The sequence below is a fragment of the Prinia subflava genome, chromosome 2 (assembly GCF_021018805.1).
Source record: "Prinia subflava isolate CZ2003 ecotype Zambia chromosome 2, Cam_Psub_1.2, whole genome shotgun sequence".
Classification (NCBI taxonomy): Eukaryota; Metazoa; Chordata; class Aves; order Passeriformes; family Cisticolidae; genus Prinia; species Prinia subflava.
The window spans coordinates 6,671,781-6,697,957 of NC_086248.1; the positions used below are offsets into that span (position 1 = coordinate 6,671,781).

The following is a 26,177-nucleotide window of genomic DNA, read 5'->3' on the forward strand; positions in this document are numbered from 1 at the left end:
CCAGCATGGTACTGCATCCCCAGAAAAGTGCTGTGGGGAGTTTTGGTTTCACTCATGGCACAGAGCAATATCAGACTCCAAACACCATCAGAAAATAAACAAGGCAAGTCAATGCTCTGGCAGAAACTGCAAAGAAAGATACCTTTTCACATAGATGTCCCATTTCAGGGCTTTTCAATGCCAATTTCCATCACATCATTGTAGCTTATATTTCTTCATGAAGTCATAATGAAAAGGGAAAGGTGTTTTCTAATAGCACAAAGAAAGAAGTTTGACTTTTTTCCCCATCTGCTGTCACTCTTTGTCCTCAGAAAGTTTTTACTCCAGAAACATAAACTAGTTATGCAGGAGAAATGATTGAAGCTCTCAGGAGGTGCCGAAGGGGCAGTGATTGCATTTGGCAAAGGACACAAAGCCTTGGCAGAAAAAGGCTCCTCCAAGACTGCATTTCCCCTGCTAAAGCTCAGACTCAACATGAGGATTTCCTCTCCTTCTGAGCCACCCAGCTTTGCTCAGAACGATGTCCTTCAACAGAAAAAACTATCCAAATCCAGGTTTGGATTTTTTCCCTTCCACCACCACCCCTGCCCTCAATCCATGTTTTCCAATAGGAAAATGGCAGATGAGCTATTGAAAGCCAAGGTGCATTCCAGTGCCATAACTCGATGTTTCTTCAGCAGCTGGTGGAAAACAGGTAGCACAGGACCCCAGGCACCTAGGAAAAGTAAAGGAGGAAACATCAGCCACAGGAGTGTGGTCTGACACCAATTACAGCCCTGGACGTAGCTGGGCAATCTAGGGGTGAAACGGGAGGAGGACTCTAAGAGGTTGCTCAGCAAAAGAGTAACATAGGAGGGACTGGGACAAATGTAAAATTAAAAATGCTTCCAAAGAATTATAGATTAGGCACTAGCTCAATAACATACCCCTCTCCACTGGTTGGAAATCCCTCTTGTAGTACAGTTGATAACAAAACATCACGTAGTCTTCAGACAGCCCTCTTTCAAAATTAATGCCTTTAAATCAAAAAGAATAAAAATCTCCACAGGAATATTTTTCCAAGTACTTTATTTAGATTCTATTATTGTAGAATGAAATAAAATGAAACACACTTGGATTTCCTTAGACATTGGGAGGCATCCTGAAGCTTTAGTTTTACCAATTCATTTTTTAATTAGGGTGGAAGATGAAAAGACAAAACAGGTGTAACAAAACATTAAATTTGGTGGTGATTTTCTGGAATTTAAAATGCATCCATATTGGTGAAGGCTCTCAGCCTGTGAGGAGTAGCAGAGGTCACTTGGTCTGTTCAGCCTGAAGAAGAGACTGAGGGCAGACCTCACTGCAGTCACAGCTTCCTTGTGAGGGGAAGAGGAGGGGCAGGCACTGATCTCTGCTCTGTTGTGACCAGTGCCAGGACCCAAGGGAATGGTGAGAAGTTGAGTCAGGGGATGTTTAGGGGGGACATTAGGAAAAGTTTCTTCACCCAGAGGGTGGTTGGGCACTGGAACAGCTCCCCAGGGCAGTGCTCACAGCAGCCTGACAGAGTTCAGGAAGTGTTTGGTCATCTCTCTCGGGCACATGGTGTGACTCTTGGGGACGATCCTGGCAGGGCCAGGAGTGGGACTTTGAGGATCCTTGAGTCCCTTGCAACTCAAGATATTCTATGGTTCTATGACTTTGAAATGTTTTCTGGATGATTCTGACAGTCCTGATTGGTTTGGGAAGCAGCCACATATTTGCAAGTGCACAAGTGCAGTGTGAAGCAATCACTGACACGTGTAGGTGGGCAACTCACCACCAGTCTACTCTCACCCCCCAAATTAGTGTCTTCTCCAGCACCAAAAAATCAGACTGTCCCTCATGTGCCTCAGGAACTGGTTCCAGAGGAGCAGGCCAGGAAGCCTTGCCATTTCTGGCAGGTTGCAGTAGGAGTGGTGAATATCACATTTGCTTGGCCGTGCTCATGGTCCCGACCTCAGTGCCCCAGTTCTGTGTCAACAGCCTTTGGCCATCAAAGAGTGGCCCCTTTCCCCTGGCTCCTGTCGAAGCCTCAGCCCCAGGGAGTCTTGTTTGTCTTGTTTGGTGGTTGCAGGTGTGCAGGAGTCCCCTGTGCCTCATTCCCAACCATCAAGGGGTCTGACCTGAGGTTCAGTGAGGAGCACATTGGTGCAGCACCTCCTCTCCCTCTGGGGCCCTTCCTGAGCTCCCCACTGGTGATCAGACAGAGGGAAAAGAGAATCAGCCTTGACATCCATTAAACCTGACTCTGAAAGTGTTCTGTCCATACTTCCAGGAACAAGGAATATATTTTATCCCTCCTCTCAGCAAGCACAGACCTCCCACGGGAAATCATGGGCCAGTTGCACCCGAGTTTGCCCTGAGGACAAAGCCATCCATCCTTCTGGAGAGCTCCAGCAGAGGAACTGACTGGCTCTCACAATATGAGCAAGTGTGCCCTTAGAGCACACTTCCCAGAGCACCCACGGCTCACACCCCTCCAAGCAGCTTCCATGGTCATGTTCAGCCCACACATCATTCCCAGTGACATCACCCCGGTGCCCCAGGGCTCCCTGGTGCAATAATCCAAATGGTGGCATTACATCACTGTCACTGGAATAGATCTATTCAGTGCCCAGCAACTGAAAACCCCCAAAGAAACTGATTTGCTTAAATATTTGTTTAAATGCTACTAAACCACCACACCACTCAGAGTAAGAGAACACCTTCAGCTCAGGGGTGTAGGAAAGCACATATAGTGGTGTGAGGAACCAAAACCATTTCTGCCTTATGGACTGGTTGTGTTTAACTGAGAGTCCTTGAGACAACCACAAAAAATAGAGGAAATTCTGTGAAAGAGCAAGCTGCACCACTTCTAATGAGTATACAAGCAAAGGCAAGCAACACTGGGAATAATTTTTTTTGGGGTATCTAAGGACACTAGAAACTCAGATCAGATTATTAAAACTTGAAGAAACCTCCACAATGATTCTGAGCAGAAGGATTTCTGGGCCAGTCTAAGATGATTAATTGCTTGTGACACCTCCAGAAACTCGAGACTCTCCATGCAGCACAAAAGGAAATTCAGATTCCCTGCAGCACCACAGGCATATGCTGTACATCCTGGCAGTACCACGGCTCAGGGAGCTCATTTTATTTGTGTAGCCCCTGGGGTGCTGGGAAGGATGGCAGGCAAGGGGTTAAGTAATGGCACCGTGTTTTCTGGAAGGGAAAGGCATGCCTCATCAACCAGCTGGAATTCATCGAGGATATGAACACCAGGGTGGACATGGGAAAGGCAGCAAACACCACATTACTGAGATTTTCAGGGTACATTGAACACAGGTCCACAAAGGAGGTCAGTGCTGATGGCCGGATGGTGGTGGGAGGGGAGAACAGCCCTGAGGGGCCATGGGGAGAGAGCAGGAGACCAGGGTGGGGTCTGACTGGAGCAACCTTCCTCCCTGCCACCTCTCCATGCACAGCCATGACTTCTGTAACCAGCCCAATCTGCCCCAGCAGACAGGAGGGTAATGAACGTGCAGCCAACGCTCTGAAAACCTGAGCCAGGTTCCATGTGTGCATCTTCTCCAGGAGTGCAACCCTCAGATTTCCAACCCATCACACTCAGTTACTGAGTCAACATGGTACAACATGGTACAGCTGCACGGCTCTGTGGTTACTAACACAAGCATCCTGCAGTTGCAAGAAGTGTGAATGTGTCCAGCACGGGCACGTCACTGCTCAAGGCTCACCTGCCCCAAGCCTTGGGCCCAGCAGATGGCACGTGGCAACTGCAATGATGCTCCTTTAAATATAATGGCATTTGCTTCCCTCTGTGGTCCACTCCTACTCCAGGATTGCTTCGTTATCCCGTTATAAAATTCTAAAGTTAAACTGAGGCACAAAAACCAGATTCACATGGAAAATGAATTCAGCATCTCTTCACCCAAAAGGTCTGTGATTAGGAATTTCATTCAGGACACAAAAAAAATTATTCCAACTTCTTTATCTGTCCTGGGGAATTGAAGAGTGTTATGCTGGAAATAATATTTCATTTTAACTTTAAAAATTAATTAACTGTGGAAGTAGGAGAGTGGAGCTATGCATAACCTCCTACAAGAGGGATTCACAGTAGGCTGGTAGAACATCAATTGTTCTCTGCTCCCTGGCTCTGTGAGTGTTTTAATATTCCACATGACACACTGAGAACAACACAGAAGGTGGAAACCAGACAAGTCCAAACCTCTGCATGCTTAGGATATTCTTTTGCAGGGTAAGAAATACAGATTTGATGCCACCCCCAGTGAATGCAGCTCTTCCATACTCCAGGTGACTGGTTTTGCTCCATTGCTAGAGCTAAAGGCAAACCACTAAACTCCTACTCCATGAAGTTTGACTGTTTTGTCCCTCAGACAAACTACTGAGCACTTTTGAGACAAATTGAGAAATAGTTACCAAATGACTCAGTCTTTTCCACAACTCAGAGGATTGCAATTTTTCTTTTTCTTTAGTCGTGTTCTTAGAAATGCAAGTACCTGAGACAAAGTAGTGGGTAGAAAGTACATGAAGGTACTGCTCGTGGTGTGAAGACAGTGAGACTACCTATGTTACATCTTTTTACTTAGGGGCAAGGCTGTGATGGGCTTGTCTGCTCAACCCTGCTCCTTTTTATTTCAGACAACATCTGGAAGATTTACAGCAGCACTGGCAATGCTAAGGGAGGACTGTTCATCCATGTGTAACTCGAGTTTGGCTGTGATTTACATCTGAAGCAGGTATTTTAATCCCACAGTTGCATATCAGGTATAGTTAGATTTACCACAGTTGTTCTTTCCTCTGGTCAAAAAAAGACATTTGGGAAAATCATACACATAAATCCCCTCATTTATAACATTTTAAAAATCAGTTTTGCAAGCTATCTCCCAGGACACGGCATTCTAAATCTGAAAACATGCTGTCCTTAATCACCAAGGTTGAGGAACAGTATCACTGCAGGGGAAAACACATGGCCAACAGAACTGACCCCACTGACCTCACCCTGTCTTTGCTCCTCAACACCCTCAGCAGAGTGTGTTTGACATTCCTGGCAATGCATCAGGGCTTGGGACATGCCTCCTCCTTTATTTCTACATATTAGATGCAGAAATTACATTCCAGTCCAATACTGAGCCTTTCCATTCAAATCTTCACAGGACCAGACCCGAAATCACTCCACAGCACTCAAGTTGCCTTCCCAGGTGAAGCCACCTCTCAGCAGCCAGCCTGACCTCAGACACTGGCAGTGCCCCCAGCTCCAGCTACTCAGCTTTGCTCTCACCCTGCAAGAGGCACGAGAAGTATTTGTGGGCACTTCCAACTCAGCTTTCCTCATGCAGGGAAAAGCCCCAGTGATCCCAAAGAGTGCCAAGAAGGCTCCAAGTGCCGGGGGTCTGTCCCACCATGCAGCTGTTTGGCACAGCACACAATCCCTTGTAACATCCTCAGTCATCTTGTGGGCAGGTCCACACATTTACATCTCTCCTTAAAGCTTGGGAAAAGCTCTGGGTAGTCAGAGCTTTTGATCATTATTTTCCTAGCAAACCCTTAAGATTCTGGAAATATTTCCATGCCTAAATGACAGAGGAGGAGCAGACCCCAAAGCCACACAGGCTCACAGCGGTGCCATGCAGATGGGAGAAACACCAAGTTCTGCAGCTGAGCTGATGTGAGCTGCTGCTTGGGGAGTGAAGAGGGTGGTGACATCCCACTGAAAACTCCAGGGGACAACTGAAGAAACACTAAAACATTGCACCTTTTCTTCCATACTTTTTTCTTTTTTTAGTTCACTTAACATTTGTTTCTGGCCCAGGTATGAGGTGAGTATGGGGGACAGCCTCAAAGCATCATGAAATCACTTTGAGGTGGCTCCTTGAGTAACCAACCCATGGCTCAGCTCTCCTGCCCATGTGCACCACAGAAGTTGAAAGATGGGCTGCAGCCAAAAACAAGAGGTGCTGCCAGTTCCTTGCTTGCAGAAAACATCAGCCTTGATTGCCTGCAGAGCTGTGCTACTCCACCAAAGATCTCCCTCAAGCAACACCTATGCCAAAAGTGAGGATGCAAATTCAATTGTACTGAAGCAAACCAGAGTTTATTTAGCATTTATTACCCATTTTGTTGTCAGACATGGCTTCTTCTGTATTGGTTTTCCTCTGGTAAACACGGACTTTTTATAATTTCATTTTTTTAATAAAATATATAAAACATTGTGCATTGCTATCCATAGGAAAACTGTAGTTTAACAACAACAACCAAAAAAAAAAAAAAAAAAGAATAAGGCACATTCCTGTGCAGCATCTTCATATATATATATATATATTTAAAACAAAACAAAAAGAAAACTTTTTCCAACCTCTTTGAGGTTGTTAACTTTTCACTAGTCACTGACACATCTCATATCACCAGAATTTCACTGTTGGAGATGGGTTGGGTTGTGTTTGACAGGGGCCAGCAGGGAGAGCAAAATCAAAAAAATAATAGGATTTTATCCCTGAGGTGTCAGTAAAAAACCTTAATGTTCCCATTGAAAAGGAAGATGAAAAGACAGCCATAAATAACTGAATACACGATGGCAAACATCCAAGCACCGAGATGATTTCACGATGGAAGAATCCCCCTCCCTCCCATCCCCCAGCTCTTAACAAGTCCTATTTGCTGTTGGGTTTTAATTAGGTTAATCTCATGGCTTCTGAAGTCACAAGACAATTGGTCAGGATGCACCTCCCCCTCCCTCCCCAAATCATCTTTCCCGAGCTGTCATTTTGTTCACAATTCTCCCACAGTCCTCGGGAAAGGGAAACCAAAAAATCCCAAATGGAGACCAAATCCTGGACAGCCTCCGTCTGCAGCCAAGAAAGGAGCACTCACAGCACGGTGTGCCCAGTGCCACATCCCAAACTGGGGGGACTGCCACTGTCTCCTCCCTGCCTGCTACTCGGAAATGAAGTTGGCAATCGCTTCTCTGAAACCAGAAAGTGTCCGGGCAGAGGGGTGATACCAAAATGTCAGGGAGAGAGATGGGGAAAACACTGCTGTCCATCCAAGCGCTCCAGGGGCACACCCGCCAGGAAAAGGGGGGACACCCGTATTGTACTGTCCCTCCCTGTCCTCGGAGGTGCGGGGCAGCCCCGGAGCGGGGCAGGAGTGCCGGAGCCCCAGCGTGGCTCAGTAGTAGCGATTGAGGCTCCTGGTGCCCGGGATGTCGGGCTGCCCGTTCATCCAGATCTCGCGGATGATGCGCTCCCGCTCCTCCAGGCGCTGCGCCCGCTCCAGCTCCTCGGCCGAGGTGAACACGTTCGTGTTCAAAGTCCTCTCGAACCTGCGGTGCCGCCGAGCCGACAGGTCCGACGTGGTGTCCGAGTCGTCGTCGCTGTCGCTGCTGTCGCTGTCGCTGTCCCGCTCCCGAGGGGGTTTTTTGGAGGAGGAGCGCTTGCAGTCCGTGCGGCAGGACACCCTCAGCACCAGCGCCAGCAGCGTCAGCACCAGCCCGATGCACACCCCGGACACGAAGTACAGGGCGGCCCGCTCGGGGTTCTCTGCAGGGAGAGAGGAACCATGGAGGAGGAGAGCGGGACACACGCGGCCCCTCCGGGCACACCTAGAACAGCTCCTGCAGGGCCCGAGCCTCCCCTTTCACTTCCATGCCCCCCTCTGCCTCCTCCCCCAGGGCAATCAGGAATTTGAACCGCGGATTTGCTGCCAAAGCAATGGCCCTCATGAGGAATGCGGGTTTGGGAAGGTTTGGGAAGGGAAGGTTTGGGAAGGGAAGGTTTGGGAAGGGAAGGTTTGGGAAGGTTTGGGAAGGGAAGGTTTGGGAAGGGAAGGTTTGGGAAGGTTTGGGAAGGGAAGGTTTGGGAAGGTTTGGGAAGGGAAGGTTTGGGAAGGGAAGGTTTGGGAAGGTTTGGGAAGGTTTGGGAAGGTTTGGGAAGGGAAGGGAAGGTTTGGGAAGGGAAGGCAAGGCAAGGCAAGGCAAGGCAAGGCAAGGCAAGGCAAGGCAAGGGAAGGGAAGGGAAGGCAAGGGAAGGCAAGGGAAGGGAAGGGAAGGCAAGGGAAGGCAAGGCAAGGAAAGGGAAGGCAAGGGAAGGGAAGGGAAGGCAAGGCAAGGCAAGGGAAGGCAAGGCAAGGCAAGGGAAGGCAAGGGAAGGGAAGGCAAGGGAAGGCAAGGCAAGGGAGCAGCCCACAGAATTTAATCTGATTGCCACGGGGCTGACACCAGGGTGCTGCACAGCCAGCTGCAGGTAGGTGCATCTTGCTGTCGCATCCACTGCCTTCAAACCAGGCATAAAGATGATTACAAAACTTTATATGCCCTGTGCTGTGAACCTGCTGAAATGAGAGGCTTGGCAGCATGGCAAAAATGCACATTATTTATTCATAGACTTCATTTGCTTATCTAAGGCAAGAGTGCTGGCTCCCTGCCCGGACCACCAAAATATCTACCTGTGCTCCACAGGCAGAGCTGGAGTCAGTGCACCAACAGGATGAGTCCTGCACAGCCACATTTCTGAGGTGATAAACAAGACTCAAGACTCCAAAGGATCCACAATACCTTTCAAATGAGGTCATCTCGTTTATTTACCACCTTTTTTTTTTTTTTTTTTTTTTTTTTTTGTTCATGAGACTACTTAGAATTGTAATTATGATAAATGTTGTTACTGCCATTTCCCTGGGCTGAACCATCCTGGTTTATTGGTACATTAAATGGGTAAGGGTGAACTGAGCAGAAGTGTCAGCTCTACTCTGCAGTGTCTGCTGGGTGTCTCGAGCTCAAGGATGGAGTCAGTTCCTCAGAAGATTTTTATCCCCTTGAACCCAGTGATGGATCCATAACAGCTTCTGCCAGCTGAGACCCTGACCTTTGGCCCCAGAAGCTCTCTGTAGCTAAAAGGCTTCACTTCCCTGCACAGGGCTGTTAGAAGTGCCCTTTCCAGCCAATCTCCTAAAGCAAAGTTTGTAAAAGGTGAACTGGAAACTATTTGGAGATGTTCAAAACTGAACAGGGCAAGACCCTGCTCTAATTTCAAAGCTGACTCACAAGTTGAAGTTAGCCATGTTCTGAGCAGGGGATTGGACCTGGTGACCTGCAGTGACCTCTTCCACCCTAAATTATTCTCTGAGTCTGTGGAGAGAGCCCAAACACTGGCTTGGCTGTTCTAGGCAGCGTGTAGCTCAGTGCCTGGAGGTGCTTGTGGAAGAGTTACAGAGATTAAATAAATGCCTTTGTGCTCCTCACTTCTGTCCCAGATGAATCTCAAAGGTGACTGTTGAGCCAAGGTGGAAGAAGATGTCAAGCTAGTCTGAAAATTGGATACTAAATCAATAGACTGATCCAAGAGAGGTTGGTGTGGATGACTTGGGGAAAAATCAGGCTGAAGATAGGACCAAGAAAGATGAGGAAAGTGCAGCAGGTAAATCCAAAAAAAGAAAGAGGTGGATGAGCCTCCTGCAAACGCAGTGTAATGCAAAGAACAAGCAGGACACTAAACTGAATGTGCCAGTGGGCCCATGACAGGGGGCTTAGAACTGATGGTCTCTGGGTCTTTAAATGGTCTGTAAGGTATCTTCCAACCAAACAACTCCATGAAATGCAGCAGTAGTTGGAATCTCAAGGGAGACCAAAGCCACAGGCTTTAAACTAAGATATTCTGACAAAAGCAAGACAGCACAATTCCAAAGGTAAAAAAGATACCAGAGCAGGCAAGGAGGATGTGCCAATGGCTCCTGCAGCAGCCTGGCTGAGTGAAATCCTGCCTCCATTGAGGGCAATGGCTACTTGGAATTCAAGGGTCAGGACTCAAAACTGCAGCCTCCTTTGTGCAGTAGGAGGAAAAAGCAAAAGCTGCTGCTGCTCATCCAGTTCTATGTGAACAATAAAGAAAAAAAAAAACCAGGAAAAGCAGAGTCCCTACCTGATAACACTTTTACTTCCATGTGCAATTTAACTGAGGAGAGTAAGCCCAGCTCCTTTTTCAGGCAGCCCTGAGAAGGGCTCTGGGGACACCTGGATCATGGGAGTGTGAGCAGATGAGCAGAGCTGGGGTGTTTGCACTGGAAGACACTGGTGCAGCCTGCCTTGGCTCTGCCTGGCCAAGAGGATGCCATGCACACTTCCCTGGGCTCCACATTCTGCACACACATGGGCTTGATTTGGTTGCATTAGTTCCACTGCTCGCTCCTTTAGAGCAACTCATTAAAAAAACATAGATTGGAGCCTGAGACACAGACACATGTGGATTCTCTGCCCGTGTCCTGCTTTTCCTTTCTCCTCCACACTCCTTTTTCCATGCTACTGTGTCCAGTTCATGAGTGATTTTACCTCGATTGCTACTTAAGCAACCATTTTTCTCCCCCTGCTTGTGCTCGTCCATACAGCTCTTCATGCAGTACAAGAGCTGTAATTGAATTTTTGGGCTCCAGTGGCATTTATGAGCTTCTACAGCTACTCTGTCAACATCTGAGGCACTGTCTGGACTTCCTCACGGAGATGTAACCCTGTGTTCAGCTGCAGTCTTGCATTTATCACACAGCAGCACCTCTTTTTGTTTCACAGCAGAAAGAGCAACTTAAGCTAAAAACTCTCTGTTCTGCTTTTTCTCACTTGAAGAAGCCAAGTCAGCAATAGCCTAGATTTTGGGGGTTGATGGCTGATTAGTGATTTTGAGAGCCTACCCCCTTGCATGTTCTACTTGTAAAGACCAAAATCTTATTCAGCACCCTATTCAGCAAATGGATGCCCAGCACCTTCCAAAAGCTCAAAGGTGGCCCAGATTCATCACACCAACAGTGAAGCTCCTTAAAACACTTACTACACTTGAAAAAAGTTCTTTAAAAGCATATGGACATGAGTAGCAGGAATTAGGACAATTTGATATGCATTCTTGTGTGTGTATGTCTGTAGACCCTCATTAAAACATAGAATTTGACCACTGAAGCTTTTTCTTCCAGTGCTGTGGATGACAGCCCAGAGCTTCCAGCAGGACCCAATTTCTGCCAGTCTCTTTGGCTGGGGCTACCTTTCTCCTTCCTCATATTTCTCTCTCTGGATTGAAAGCATTGATAAAACTGCCACTGATTCAAGCCTGAAATTAGTCCATACAGACAACAGATATATGCTCTACATATCCCTCTACACAAAAGGCACCAATTTCTAGGCATTCAAACTGGCCAAAAAAATTAAAAACACATTTTATTTTATTTTTCCAACCAAACCAGCAGCAATTACGGAGCTTGTTTCCTGAGGGCTAACAATCTGCTGGGAGCATCAGCCCAGACTGCCATTAATTCCCCAGGAAAAGCCCCAGGCCAAGGCTGCTGTTGCTATTACAATAAATTGTTTCAATAAATAAAAAACAATCTAGGCATTAACGCTGTTGGCTTCCTGTGATGGCTTCATGCATTCCCAAACCTCAGTGGGGAGGACAATTTCAGAGGGCCCCCAGTAAAAGGTTCAGCATTAAGCATAGCCAGACAAACAGTAGGAGCAATATCTTCTAGGGAATTTACAGTCAGCCCCACAGGCTGCCAAAATCCCCTAACAGAACAGAGGAAGCTCTCCAGGAGCCCCTTATTAATAAAGCTCAGGCCAAGCAGTCTAAACTTTGGAATGATCTCCCCTGGGCTGTATTTTGGAAGCCCCTTGTTAATAACTTGGCAGCAAAGCTTTGCTTATGAAAGAAGAATAAAACAAGAATTTGTGGAGGTTTCCCTCCAACTGCTTCATCCCGAGTGCAGCGACAAAACAGGGATGTCTCCTGTCCTAAAGGAGGCACTGGGAGAGCTCTGATACATTTTGAATGTTTAATATTTATATAACCACGAGGGATGTTTCTGGTCTTGCTGATAGTCTGTGACTGCAAAGACAGTTCCAGCTGTCACTGAGACTGGTGAAGCCTTTCCAAACACTCAGGCAGGTTTGGAACAGGTCCGTGACAAATAGCACATCTGAGGTTTGTAGGCAGAGATTGCCTCTAATTAAAAAACCTAATTCTGTAAAGAAAATCAGCTTTCAAATAAAGGGTGTCTCTGATTCTTCTGCAAGACTGAACTCTAAATAATATTTACCTGTTGGATCAGCTACTAATTTCATTCCTCACTGACATTATTCACACTTTTTCCCTGTTTCTGGAGAAGTAGGTTCTGGAACCTGGGATGAGACTGACACCTAACTGGCTCAGATATCTAACCATGATAGCTGCAAACCAGGACTCTTTTGCCTCCTGCTGAGCTGATTCCCAGCTCTTATATGGGAATATCAGTCAAAAAGGTGGTGGAAATAAGCACAGAGCCTTTTGCTAATACTGGCACCTCTCTGCATGTGTGAGTGACTGAGTCTGCAGACTCTTCACCTGCAGCTGCCCACCCAAAACTGCAATTTTGTACAGAAAATGTGGACACCATTGAGCACAGAAGGGATTCCATTATTTTTGGATGCTCTCCCCAGGCTAAAACAACACCCCACTGCCAGGAGAGAGAAATGGCAGTAGACAGGATCATCCTTTCAAGCCTACACTTTACCCATGAAACAGCAAAAACCCAAAGCTCCATTTCCCTACAGTGGAGCTGAGGGTATCCACCACCCTCTGCCCCAAGAGAAAATCCATTTTTTAATATTGCCCCTGCCTATTTACAATTTTCTTTTGCAAACTCCTCTTCTGAGGCAACTCATCAGCACAGGGAAGCCCTGAATGCAGCACTTTCATTCTGCAGAGAGCACCTGAGGGACGTTTCCAGTGTCGTGGAACAGAGCAGTTCTTGCAGTACTGTTTCTCTTTGGCCCCAGAGCTGTGGTCAGGAGCAGTGGGAAGATGTGTGACCCCTCCCTGGCTGCTCAATGCCCTGCCTCTCCTCAATGCCCTGCCTCTCCTCAATGCTCTGCCTCTCCTCAATGCCCTGCCTCTCCTCAATGCCCTGCCTCTCCTCAATGCCCTGCCTCTCCTCCTCAATGCCCTGCCTCTCCTGAGCCGCTACAATGGATCCTCTATGGAAATCAGCTGTGGCTTCAGCTGCCTTCAGGGCCCCAAACTCAGGCAGGCACCAAAAAAAATCCAACTGCTCTGCTGTTCAAAATATGCAATATGAAGAGCTTGGCTTGGCAGTGCTCTAGTTTAATGCAAATTATATTTGTGCCCTGTGACACAGTTTGTCTTTGAAGTCATAAGCTAAAACATCTCCATATTCACATATAATAAATCACGACAAATCCATCATTTCCACTAAAAGCAGAGGCTAAATTACATGCAGCAGATAAAGATGGTTTAGGACATCTGCTGTTTCAATCCATGGGTCAGTCATCAATTCTTTTTATAAAAAATAACAAACTGGACATATATGTCACTGAGACTGAAACCCATCTAACAACCATGGTGAGGAACATGGGAACCAGCTGATCTTTAATGTCTCTTCCAACCCAAAATATTCTATGGTTCCAAGATACATTGGAAAACGTAAGCAACCAAGTCCTGAAGTCAGCACTTGAAACCAAAGTTTTGAGGTCAGAGTTTACCTATTTGACATCCTGTGGATGTGAACACAAGGAAATCACAACAAGACAGGGAGACAAATCCCACAGCAACAGGACAGTTAAAGTTGTTTGTGCTGCAGTAAAATCTGGAGGCTCCTGCCAAGGCTGACACCTTGTGACAGGAATGAATCAAGACCTTGTGCCCTAAAACCAACAGAGTCAAAGAGCTCTGCTGGGGGTGAATGGAAGCAAAGCCCATGGAGCATTGTCAGCAGCCCTGAATCACAGTCCCAGCTATCCTGGACCACTAATCCTACATCTTTCTCCACCCATTACTGTTCAGATGTGGAACACAATATTAACAGATTTTGTTTTATAGTAGGGATGAGAAGGTAGGTATTCTCATGGATAAAAATAGTAGCTGTAGGTAAGGGGGGAAAAATGGGATAGACAGAAGACTCCTTTCAAGCTTGTTTTTCTAACTTTTCCTGGGAGATATCCAAGCAAGAAAACAAATCTATTCTGCTCAGCTATCTTCTGTGAAGAACACTACTACTTCCATTTAATGTACCTGACTCTGAGGGCTGTCATGAGAAAATGGATCCTGATGCCAGCACTGGATGTTTAGAAGAGCAGAAATTTGTATAACCCTTCATGGTCTTTTTAGAAGAAACCTTCACTAAATAATATGCAGAAACACTCTCACTAATCTACCCAGTGGTTCCAAAGTGCAAAGCCCAAGTTAGGTGCTTCAAATCCAAACTCTTGGATTAGCAGCAAGGTGGCATCTCAGCAAGAGCAAGAGCATGGCCCCAAGAATGCACTGCTGTTTAATGAATTAGCAAGACTGAGTTAGCAGGCAGACATGAAGAAATAACTCACACATACTGGAGTTTTAGTTAATATAGCTTTGAACACTTCCAGGAATGGGGCAGCCACGATTTCTCTGGGCCACTTGTGCCACTGTCTCACCATTCTCAGAGTAAAGAATTTCTTCTTAATGTCTAATCTAAACCCACTCTCTTTCAGTTTAAAGGCATTCCCCCTGGTTCTGTCTTTTCTTTCACATTTTAAAGTGAATTTTTTTTAGAAGACTGCTCCCCCATGACTTGAAAGATACACGTGGGTGAAAGATAAACTGTGATCCAAGGAAATCTTACTCTAAACTAGATTTAAATATACAATTAAGTAGACTCTCAAGTTACTTCATCTTCACACTTCTACTGAAGATAAGCCAAATTCTCTTAAGCAGCGTAAAGTTTTGAGTGCTGCTTATTTTCCAAATTACAGGACAACAAACTTGCCCCCTTAATGAGCCAGGCTTTGATCTCCAGGAAAATGAAGCCTTAGGAATAATACCACAAGTAAGATTCCATTGTATTTAACTCCAGGTGAGAGCAGACCCAGTGGAAAGCTGTGCACAATGAACCCTGTTAGGCGCTGCCTGCTAGAGCTGCCCCGGTCAGGCCTTCCAGGGGAGAATTCACTGAGAGAAGAATGAAACACAAACAGCTCAGAGAGGCAGATTTAGCCCCGGGTGACTGTGAAAGGAGGCTCTACAGGAAGCCTGCAGGAGCCAGGGAGGTGTGAGCAGTACCTGTGATGAAGGCATAGGCTGCCAGGACGTTGCTGAGCAGGGCCATCTCCGTGCCGACGCCCACGGGCTCCATGCTGCTGCTGCTGCTGCTGCTGCTGAGCGCCGGCGGTTGTGTCTCATCCACAGGGAGCAGGAGGATGGGGTTGTCTACAGGGTAGAAAGTGGCCGACCTCCCTTTCTTCTTCTCTGCTTTGACACAGAAAGGGAACGAGGAATGAGGAATGTAGAACGGGACCCAGCCCCACCCTGCCTTATTCCCATCTGTGTTCAGAAATCTGGAGGTGCTCGACAGGGAGCCACCCAAATTTGTCCCTTTTTGGGGGGTAACTAAATCTTCTCAAGCAGCTTGAGCTGAACACATACCCCATCTGCATGCAGGCATCATCACCTCGCCCCCATCTCCTGCTCTTTCGTGTCACCACTTAGACACACCCACCTATGCTACAGCAAATCTATAATCAGGTTTCTTCTCTCTGATGTAAATCAAAGAAGCCTTTATCAACAGTGGGTTCAGCTAGGCTTGTAAGGAGGACTGGAAAGCACAGGCAGAGCCCACCACCCTCTGCTGCTGTGGGGCTGTAGTGATCCATCCACACCTGGCAAACAGACGTGCTTTCTCTCCAGCCTTTGTGGGGAAGGGCAGACCTGAGTTTATGACTTCCTTCAGAAGCCTGCTCATATTGTGTTTCACCCAGACACCATTTCCCCTCTGGAGAGGTGAGTGAACATGGGTTAATGATTTGATTTTATTTGTTGAAGACTGGAGCTAAGGAGGCAGTTCATTCCAGGAGGCTCAAAGAGACCCTTTCAGACCTTATCAGCTCACTGGTGAGGGCTCCCCACACCTTGATCTGCAGCAGACACCCCCACTACAAAACAGTAATTGTTTCCAACACAGGAAAAAGTCAGTGCACAGGATCCAGCTCCACCATCCATGTGAGTTTTTAACTGTAGCTATTATAGATTTTCAGGCTCCCTTCTCTGAGTGTCTAGTTCTGGCCAAAAGCAAGCATCACTCTGTAAAATCACACACTTGCACCTGGCTTCCACTTATCTGCAGGTATTAAATTCAGGACACTGCCAGCTCCATCTCCAATGGTGCCATCAGTGCCATGCAAGCAAAGGCATTCTGTCAGGAGCTGTGATGTGAGATGGTCTTTGCTCCTTGGCTGCCTGATCCATCTCCTTTCCCAGCAGCACGAGACATCACGTTTGGCTTCCTGCTGTGGGTGCCAGGAGGCAGCTCAGCCAAAGAAGCCATAACAGAAAGTGAGGGGTGTTTAAAGAGAACAGGTAATACTGGATGGAGAGGGACTGAGGGCAGGAATGTGTGTGCAGTGATGCCAACTCCTAATGTGCCTCGAGCAGAACCAGCGGGGACGGATGTCCAGGTGTCACTGTGAGGGATCAGCCTCAGGCAATGTGGGCACAGCTGCACCTCTGCCACTGAATAGTTGCATGGCCTTGGGAAAGCCACGTGTTCAAGGTTACCAGGGTGTTAATGACTGGACTTCAAGCAAAGTGTTTAAACATGAGTGCTTGGGTCTCATATCCCAAAGAGTTAAAAATCCCAAGAGCCCCTCGCTTTAGGAGAATAGAGGTTACTGCAGATTCCTTGTAAAAAAGTGACACAGAAGGTCCAAGGGCACATTTGGCAGGAAATCAATAGCAATATTTCACAATTATTTTTAACTCAGAATTTTTTAAAATTCAGATTAACATGCCCTCTAATATTGCCTTTATCCTCCCTGTCTGGTAAATCTGCCTGCACAAGTGTTAGAATTTTTTACTGCCACTATTCCAAGAAATAGGAATTTACAGGAATTCCTATAACAGAAATAGGAATTCACAGGAACAGGGTAAATATTTAACTTCTAAAAACTGAACCTAAACCTTGCATATTTCAGAGCATCTCAAGTAGCACCATGCATCTAAACTGAGGCAAGAGAATCCTGCTATTAGCTGATGGACAGCAAAGAGTTGTTCAGCTCTCTCCACAACAGACACTTAAAGCTCAATATATTTGCTCATACACAGACATCTAAGACAGCCGAGGGTCAGCAGGACATCCATGCAGAGATGGCAGGTATGAGAAGCTGCAGGGGAAATGCTCACCCTTCCAGAAGCCAGGTGAACACACAAATGACACATTTATATGGGGTGACTGAATCCTGCCTGAGATGTCTCCTGACTGAGGTCTGGCTCTGAAATGGTTAATATAAAATCCCTTCACAATCCAGGAAAATGGATTATCCACCAGGATATAATCTCATACACATTTCCTATGTCCTCTGCTGGGTGTGGAGCAGCCCTTGTAAACCATGTGCAACAACAGTTCTCATGTTCACAGCTCCAGGAGACAAAGGGACAACTCCTCTCGAGATGTGAGATGGAAGAAGAATCCCTTTTTTTTTCTTTTCACTTCTAACATGTCAAATGAACAGATGCAATCAAACATGTTTTTAAATGAATACTGGCCTGCATGCACTAAACTCCAGCAAAGGGCACCACAAAACCACAGAACTGGTTTTATCATTGGCAGGATTGTACAAGCACAGACGCAGATGACAGAAAATTACTGGACTTACACAGGAAGGAAAAAACAAATACACAATTTCACAAGGGCCATGTGTTGCTACACTGTGTGGTTCCCTAGTCTGCCATTCCTTTCAGGGTCGTACTAAAAGATACTCCCTTTCCTCCTTGCTATCTTTGAAGATTTGTCAATGCCTAACCAGCTCACTACTACTAGTTTTCTCCTCACCACCCTTTCTTAGCTGCTGCCAGTCACTTGAACAGTTTCTCTGTGAGTTTACAGCAAAGCTGAACAAAATTCTTTCAGCCAGCAGTAAATTTGCCCAGCACCACAGTATAAACACAGGAAAGGTTATTCATGATACCAGGCTGACATTAGCAAATAGTTTTAATAAAATAAATAAAACAGGAAGGGAGATTGAGATTACAGAAATTTCCAAGTATTTTGTTATTTTTGAAACATTCTTCTAGGTTTTAATTTCAAAATGACATCTTTGTTTGAAAAGTATTTTGAAAGTGAATGAATAAACTATGTGAAAACTAAACAAAAGGTGTCATTTTCAGAAGTAAAATGTTTAGATGAGTGGAAATGAGTTCAGGATATTTTTCCTTGCTTAAAAGAATCTCCAGGATCACAATATTTATTTGGGGCTAACTTAAAATTCTTTTCCTTGACAGATTTTCAGTAAGGCCTCCAAACTGACAAAGCTGTTATTGCCAGTTCTTATTTATTTGTGAATTGCCTATCCAAGCTGTGGATTAACTTTGCCAGGAGTGTAGACAGAGACAAGCTCTGCCCATACCCACCCTCGAGCTGAATCTCTGGGAGCACAGACCGGGATTTTCAGTAGAGTCATAAACCATCTCCTGCGTATTGGGAAACAACACAAAACCACTGAGGAACCCAACACATGCTCACCTGTGCTTTTCCTTTATTCATATACCCTTCCTCCTACTCACCTATTCCTAGAGATGGCTAAGATCTGACTTCATCCATATCTCTTCACTTTGCATTTTATGAAAATAGCATCGTATTTCAAAGCTCACTTGAAAACTTCTCTGTCCCATGAGGCAGATCTACTGTCTCTGCTTTGTTTGGGGTTTTTTTTTTGTTGGTTTTTTTTTTTACTTTGCCACTAGACAGATCTGGGAAGTATTTCTGTGATGAGTTTGGACATGCATGGCCACTACTGCTATTCCAAGAAATCCGGTGTTCTCGAACAGTTTCACAGTTTACTTTAGCCCACCGCTGGTCACGTCTTGAAGCTGCCACAGCCCTTTCTGACTGTGATGTGGATGGGATTTAGGAGCAATACAGAAATCCAGAAAAGGGGAGATGGAAAGGAACAGTTCTCACAACCCTGTTAGTGTTCACAATGGTCACAGCTACCTGGGAGAGCTCGCTCTATGCTGGAAGGAGAGACATCCGACAGGAACACGCCGTCCCCTATAACATTGGGGTCAAACACTCTTGGCTGCAGTGGAAAATGTGGCTTCTGATACCCTTGTTGATCGCTTGGTCCTGCCTGAGTTTCATGCAGAAGCTTCTTGGGAACTGAAAGAGAGGAGCAAGAAGAGCATAGTTGTTAGAGTGAGTTATTTCAGCAGGTCAGAAGGAGAATTGTCATGTCATGCTCTGGGCTCAGCTGATAGTTAATTATACCATGTGCAGCCCAAACAGACACTCATTTTCCACCACGATGAATGCTCTCCAAATGCCAGCATAGAGACATCCAACAATCCAACAGAGAATGCTGGAAACCATAAAGTGATTAAGATACTGTTTGTTTAAAATTAAGCTTTGAGACTAGGATAAGGATCAGATTCAGATGTTCTATTTAGACACTCATCTCAGAAACTGAAATAGAGCTTAGCAAGCCAGGCTTTGGCCTCAGCTCTAGGCTTCAGAGCACTCCAGTTGGAGCTCTCTGTTCCCACCATAACAGCAGGCTGGACAGGATGCCCTATAGCAATAGGGGCTATAGCTGTGCCTGAAATCCTACCTCTCTCCATCCATCAAGCTGCTGGATCAAGACTGAACATCAGACGTTTCTCTCCACTCCAGATTCACAAAACCAGACTCTAGATGATGCTGTTCACGTGAAATCATAAAGCTTAAATAATCCACTACAAAAATAAATTCCTGCTGTAAGAAACCCTCCCCACCCTGTGAGATACAAAATAGACTGTTTCCCATTGAGTTTTAGGCTGTAAGATGGGAAAGGCCCATTCTCCACTCCCACCATCCTGAGGAACATGAAGACTCAGTTAATCCCTACTGCTCTCTGTTTTGTCAGCCACAGCATGAGCAATATGCAAGTGAAATGATAGGTCAATATGTGACAGATTTTTTGGATGTCTCTGGTCTCTGGATCAAAGCATGCCCTAATAACAGGAGTGTTTTCTCCTCCTTACAAGGCCAGTTCTTCAGCTGTACAACCAGGTAAAGAAATCAAAGCTAGTGTAGCTACCTCAGTGTACACCCACTGAGGGTGAATCCACACAGTAAATTCACTAATTTCCCCTGTAGGGACAAAGAATGGAGTCCTCCATGGAGCTTAACCAGTTCTCAGCCACAGCCAACACCTGAGGCTATTTCAGAGCAAAGTGCTTCTCCATACAAAGAGAAGAAACAATACAGGTCGTTCTCTTCAGAAAGCAGACAAATTGAATGATGAAAGACAAAAATAAACTAAAATATCCACAGGAGAAAGATTTCTTTTTCTGTCAGTGATACACTTTCACTATACATTAATGCATAGCAGACAAGCAAGACTTGGTGTGCTGAAGACACAGACTGTTGAACACTAGGCACAAGTTCAGCAGACCTACATGAGCTTCAAGAGAAGATTTCTGGGATGCCCATTTCCCCTTTCTCCAAGCCTAACACCACCTTCCTCTCTCATTCCAAGCAGGCTGCCACCTCCCAGTGCCTCAGTTTCCCCAGGGCTCCACTTGGGATTGTGCTATCTCTCATCTCCACCCTTCGCAGGGGCGTGAAGAAGCACAATTAAAAATGCAAAGCACTTTGAGATGCTTGGCAGGAGCTTGAAGGAGGTCTTGGAAAGAGGGCAGCTCTGGATCAGAAAGGAAATTCCTGCCTGCCCCCTGCAGCTAATCAGCTGCCAGACTGGAACAGGAGATTTAATCACATCCATTGAATTTGCCTGCATCACCCACCACAGGACTGGTGGGTGAAGTGATCCAACCACTTTGTTTACATTATGTTTGACTTACTGTCTTTGCTGAGGCAAAGAAAATTGTAACTAGATTTACAGACTGACCTTCTGTATTAGGCTGCCAGGACATCAGCACTGAAGTTCTTGCATTATTAGTAGAGTCATGCTAGGTCAGGAAACAGACAGAAAACCCCACAGCTTCTGAATATCAAAGAGCTGGCACAGAGGTTTCTGGTGAAACCTGAATTAGCAACAGTTGGAAGGCAGCAAAAAAACACATCCCCTGGTAGGAACCAGACAGGAATGAGGGGGAATGATATTACCCGTGCCAGGGAAATATCAGAAAGTCTGGAGAGGAGGTGAGTAGAACAGAGATTATTCTGCAAACCACAGACAGGGAGAACTGCAATTCTGCGGGCCCAATTTGAGGCACCCAAAAGGATGCAGAGGGCATAGGGCTCAGCACTCTCCCAAAATAAAGAGTCCCATTGCTGTACCTCAGACTGAGGACCTGTTAAACATTTAAAATGAACAGGATATTTTCTCTGATACACTTTTCACCCAAACTGCATCCCAGTAACCTATCAATAGGCATCCAGTGAAGAAAATGAAGCAAAAGGCTTTCATGTTTCACACTTACTCCTCTTCATAAACATCTCCTTTACCTCTCAGCATTCATGAACATCACCAGGCCACAAGACAGGCTGGGTAGACCTGCATCTCTCTTAGAAAAGGACACTACCCAACCTTAAACATTTGAGTGAAGTAGGGGAAAGAAACACCATCACTTCCTAAGCACACCCAGAGAACTGAGGTATGGCTTTTCTGTCTTGGCATCTGTTCCACCACCACTTGAACGCCACCCAGAGGACCAGGGGAGGAGTCAGGTAGAGCAAAACATTGCTAAATCAGTCAGCAGCTGGTCAACAGCATCCCAAGGAAGAGTAGATGGAGAAGTATTCAAGGAGAAGAACTGATAGAGTATTATTGTCCCAGCACCTTATGGAGCAGGGCTGTGCTGTTGTCTCTTTGGGATGGCAGAGGAAGTAAGAACATTATCAAGGAGCTATTTGGAGCCTTAAAACAGATAGCTGTGAAGACAGATTCCCAAAACCAGGCATGTGCTTAACATCTGTGGTTAGAGCACACTTTGGTATTTTCAAAAGTTCCAAGAGGTTCTTTTCTTCAGCTTTCTTCACTTCACCCTTTAAAATTCTGGAGGCACCTTAGTGCAGCACACGGTGTCTACAGCACATAACCTTGGACTTTTCCATTTCAAGGAACCATTTCTCTCTGTGGACTCCATAAACATCTTGAGTACATTTTGACAGGAAAGGCCCATCTTTGCAAAGAGTACACAGAGAGATGGCATGCAGCAAGTCTGCTCTTTTTCTAGTTTATATGACTCTGAGCCGATACACAGCTTTCTTTTGATTTAGAAAGACTGTGAACTGGAAAGCTTTTTTCAAGCGTAAAATACCTCACAATTTCCAGTTAGCTCCTGTGTGGCAGCCAACTCCACAAGAAAGATTAAACATCTGGTTCCTTTGAAATGCCCTCCCTTAATTCTCCAGAGAGGAGTGCATCTGACACAAAGCATGGCATGAGTTGAAGCAAAGTGTCAAGGAAAGTTATTTATTATTAAAACCACCAGAAAAAAGTACTGAGGATTTTAGTCTTATCTCAGTATTAAGCACAGAAATCCTGGCAGGGTAGGGTTGGCACTTGTCCATGCAATCGAGCAGAGAAATTAAAGCAACTCAGTCAGCAGAATGAGTGATGGATGTGGACAACAGGGGAAGAAACAGCTTCAATCAAAGTGTTACTACACCCCAATGTCAGGAGCCCTGCACCTAAAAATGCACATGAGAAATGAGCTGGGATCATCTGGAAGAGAGATGAGTTGCTCTGGGGACCTCTAGTGACTTTCAGTCTCTCAGGGGGTAGCAGTCAGCACTGAGATGTGGGTGTTCATCCAAATGATAAAAGTCTACAGCAGCTTGGGCTGTGCATCTGGGAAGCACAGGCAGAGGTGTAACTTTTCAGATGGCAGGCCCTGCTCAGCCACTCACCCTCGGGTTCCACTCAAACATCACCACATGGATTCCATGTCAGCCAGGACTTGATCTGGAGACAAAGTGTCACCATCGCTGTGACACTCCATGAAGGTACCTGCAGAAGTTGGTTCTGGGTTATAAATCTGCAAGGGAGCTTTTGGATCAGCAGGTTCATTCCTCTGCCATTACAGGCTTTCAAGTCTTTACATAATCCCTCTGTGTCTGCTTTAAAAGCAACCCCAGCTCCCACTGCTCATCTGTCCGAATCAACATCACGCTAGTAATAATTTATACCAGTTCCCAACCCAAGAGCTGCATTACCCATTTGCCATGAATTAATGGCACCAGTCTCACAACAAAACCTCTCCTACAGCGCCTGGCAGCCTCCCCCCACTGCAGAAACAGGGATGAAGGAAAATCAAAGCCAGAGTGTGCTCTGATGGGCAGAGCAGATCCCTCAGAGTCGGTGGGAGCAGCCAGCAGCACAGTGTGAAAAGGCACATGCTGGTGCTGCTGACAGTATCCTTATTTGTACTTGGTGGAGACGCCTTCTGCTGGAATTTTCACACAGGCAGTTTCTTGTGTGGCCAGAAAACCCAGGGCTTATGCAAAGAAAAAGTTACTGTCTACAAGCAGCAACATTTCGAATTGCAGCGCTAAGAGATGGAAAAGGCCAGTCAATACCTAGCCTCAGTTCATTGAGGGCAGAGAATCTCAGACTGGTTTGGGTTGCAAAGGACCTTAAAGAACATCTTGTTCCAACTCCCCTGCCATGGGCAGGGACACCTTCCACGATCCCAGGCTGCTCCAAGCCCATCCAGCCTGGCCTTGGACACCTCCAGGGATGAGGCAGCCATGGCATCACTGGGCAGCCTGTGGCAAGGCCTCACCACCCTCACAGGGAAGGATTTCTTCCTAATACCCAATTGAAACCTACTCTTTTTCTGTTTAAAGCCATTCCTCCTTGGCCTGTCATTGCATATCCATATTTCTCCTCAGGTTTATTGCAGGCCCGCTTCAGGTATGAAAAGACTATAATGAGATAATTTGCTCTGTTTCCTATGTTGGTCTATCTGGTTTTAAACACTCCAGTCCTGGGGGTTCGACCAATTGCCACAATTTATTATTTTCAGAGGAATACTGCTCTTTCTGTGTAATTATTTTCCAGCGTTGCTGAGTGTTTCAATTTAAGCACATATATTATTCCCCTAATCAAAACATTTGATGCTATAGCCCCCATATTTTATGGATGGGGAATTGGCACAGGGACAGAGTTTTGAAAGTGTTTAAATATCAAAATGATTTGTCCAATTTCACAGAGGGAGTCTGTGCCAAAGAAAGGAAACAAGCTCAGCCTTGCACTCTAACCATTCCCTCTCTTTGCTAATTTGCTCATTTGGTGTTTTCTGATGCTTGCTCGGTCCTAAACATGCTTAAAGACTTCCACTCCCAGGAAGCAATTATCCCCTGACCTCCATCTTCACTGGATATACACATCAGTCAGCTGAAGGGGATCAATGAAAGCTCAGTGTAAAAAACGTACAGACAAGGGGCTTGTCATTCCCCAGTCCTCTGCTCTGTATTCTCCTGGGCATTTCCAGCCCATAAGGTTTGCTCTGAAAGCTCAGCACAAATAAAGGTCTGCAGGCTCTTCAGTAAACCCTCCTGAGCATGCTTGAAGCAGAGTGCAGTTGAACAAAAACATGACTCCCTCACCAAGGAAAATTACAACCAAGCCTTTTATCTGGGCAGGTTGGGGCCAGGAACTGTTGGTGCTCAACATATTTTTAAAATAATAATAATTGAAAAAAAATCCTCCTGTGGGTAAAGACCCAGTATAAACTACTGCATGTTTTTAGAGGTAGTGTCTCTGAAGGAGTCTTGTTTGGGACTTAAAAAAGGCACAGCATTTAGCCTGAAATAAGATCATTCATGATTCCAAGTTGTTACAAGAAAGCAATTCCTTAGTACACGTGTATATGGCTCTCTCGCACTGCAGAACTAAAAGTGGAATTTGTGAAGTAAAACCTAAATCCACTAAGCAGTCAGTCAACAATACCTGTTCAAATAATGGATTTTGGCTGTGCCAGACCACAGAATATCACAGTACAGTCAGAGAGCAAGAAGGAAAAATCCCATACAAAAGAAGACTCTGCACCTGGTGACAACAGTAACACCACTGTACAGTTGGAAACACGGGGGTGGGAGATGATAATTGCATTAACAAAAGTAAATTAAGGCACACCCTACCCCCTTGGCCTTATGCCAAGGGTCTCATACATGGCCAAGGAACAAGTTGAAACCTTTTCCAGCTATCCATGCCCCATCTAGCTCGGGGTCTCACACAGAAGGAGGTTTTGCCTCTTCTCATGATCACGTGTGTTGTGTCACACATCCAAAGCCTACCTTCAAGTCCTGCCCTGCCACCAGACATTCTGACAAGGGGGATTTTTGGTCAGATAGGAGTACAATCACTGATAGGAGATCATCAGATCCTCCAGCTCTCAAATGTCTCGGTGAGCCTTGGAAAAGCTCTGCACTTGACAGCTCTGTACCTTGGCTGCAAAGGCATGTCATACCATCATATATCTTATTTAGACTGAAGATACAATACCCTTTAAACAGGAAGTATAAATTGTTCCAGGAGACAACAGGAGACATGAAGGGACTTTCTGCAACAGACCGTAAGTCTGAAAGTTGGGACTTGACCAACAAACTGCCACGAAAAACCTTCACTCTCACAAAAAAACCCCAGACACCAGATCAGAGATTTAACAAATGCAAGTGGTCCAGACCTCAGCTTCCATCTCTCCTTCAGTTATTTTGCAAAAAGCATTTTTTCACCCAGCATGGACATAGACTGCAATCCTGAAACCGAAGGCAAAGCCCGAGAGCAGGAGGGAGTTCCTCAGCCTGCTGCAGGCGTGTTTTCCATGCCTGGTGTTCCAAACCACCAATAACAAGGAAGTGACTCATGCCAATTACAGTAAGGCCACTTGCAAGCACCATGCAGAAAGCAAGAGACTGTCTGGGAAAAGAGCCCTGTCCCAACCAAAGCCACCTACACCTCCCTGAGCCCACAGCCTGCACCAGGGCCCTCCCTCCAGACTCTGCCCAAAGCAGGAATCTGTTCTGCTGGAGATTTGGGGGTGGTGGGAAGTGGTACAAGCTGGGATGTCTGACACAACCCATAAAAACTTTCAGATCACTCTGCCAAGGCTCCTCCTGAGACAGCCCAGATGCTTTGCCTTTTACTGTATCTCCTGGCAGCAGCTCACTACAGAAGTGTTGTGCAATAAGAATATAAA

General features: G+C 45.9%; 1 protein-coding gene across 6 annotated transcripts in view; it reads right to left on the reverse strand.

Moving 5' to 3' along the window:
* Positions 1–6,111: 6,111 nt before the first annotated feature.
* Positions 6,112–26,177, reverse strand: part of EVA1A (eva-1 homolog A, regulator of programmed cell death) — a 203,990-nt gene continuing 183,924 nt past the window's right edge. For 2 of the 6 annotated variants that reach the window (XM_063424149.1, XM_063424142.1), the window contains exons 2-5: positions 22,885–22,984; positions 19,024–19,188; positions 15,099–15,284; positions 6,112–7,577 (exon numbers count right to left, since the gene is read on the reverse strand). In XM_063424149.1, the coding sequence (XP_063280219.1) occupies positions 7,207–7,577; positions 15,099–15,171 (444 nt within the window). In that variant the 5' untranslated portion in view covers positions 15,172–15,284; positions 19,024–19,188; positions 22,885–22,984 and the 3' untranslated portion in view covers positions 6,112–7,206. Of the gene's footprint in view, positions 7,578–15,098; positions 15,288–19,023; positions 19,189–22,884; positions 22,985–26,177 lie in introns of all 6 variants that reach the window. The other 4 variants (XM_063424129.1, XM_063424118.1, XM_063424127.1 and 1 more) reach the window with 2 other exon arrangements.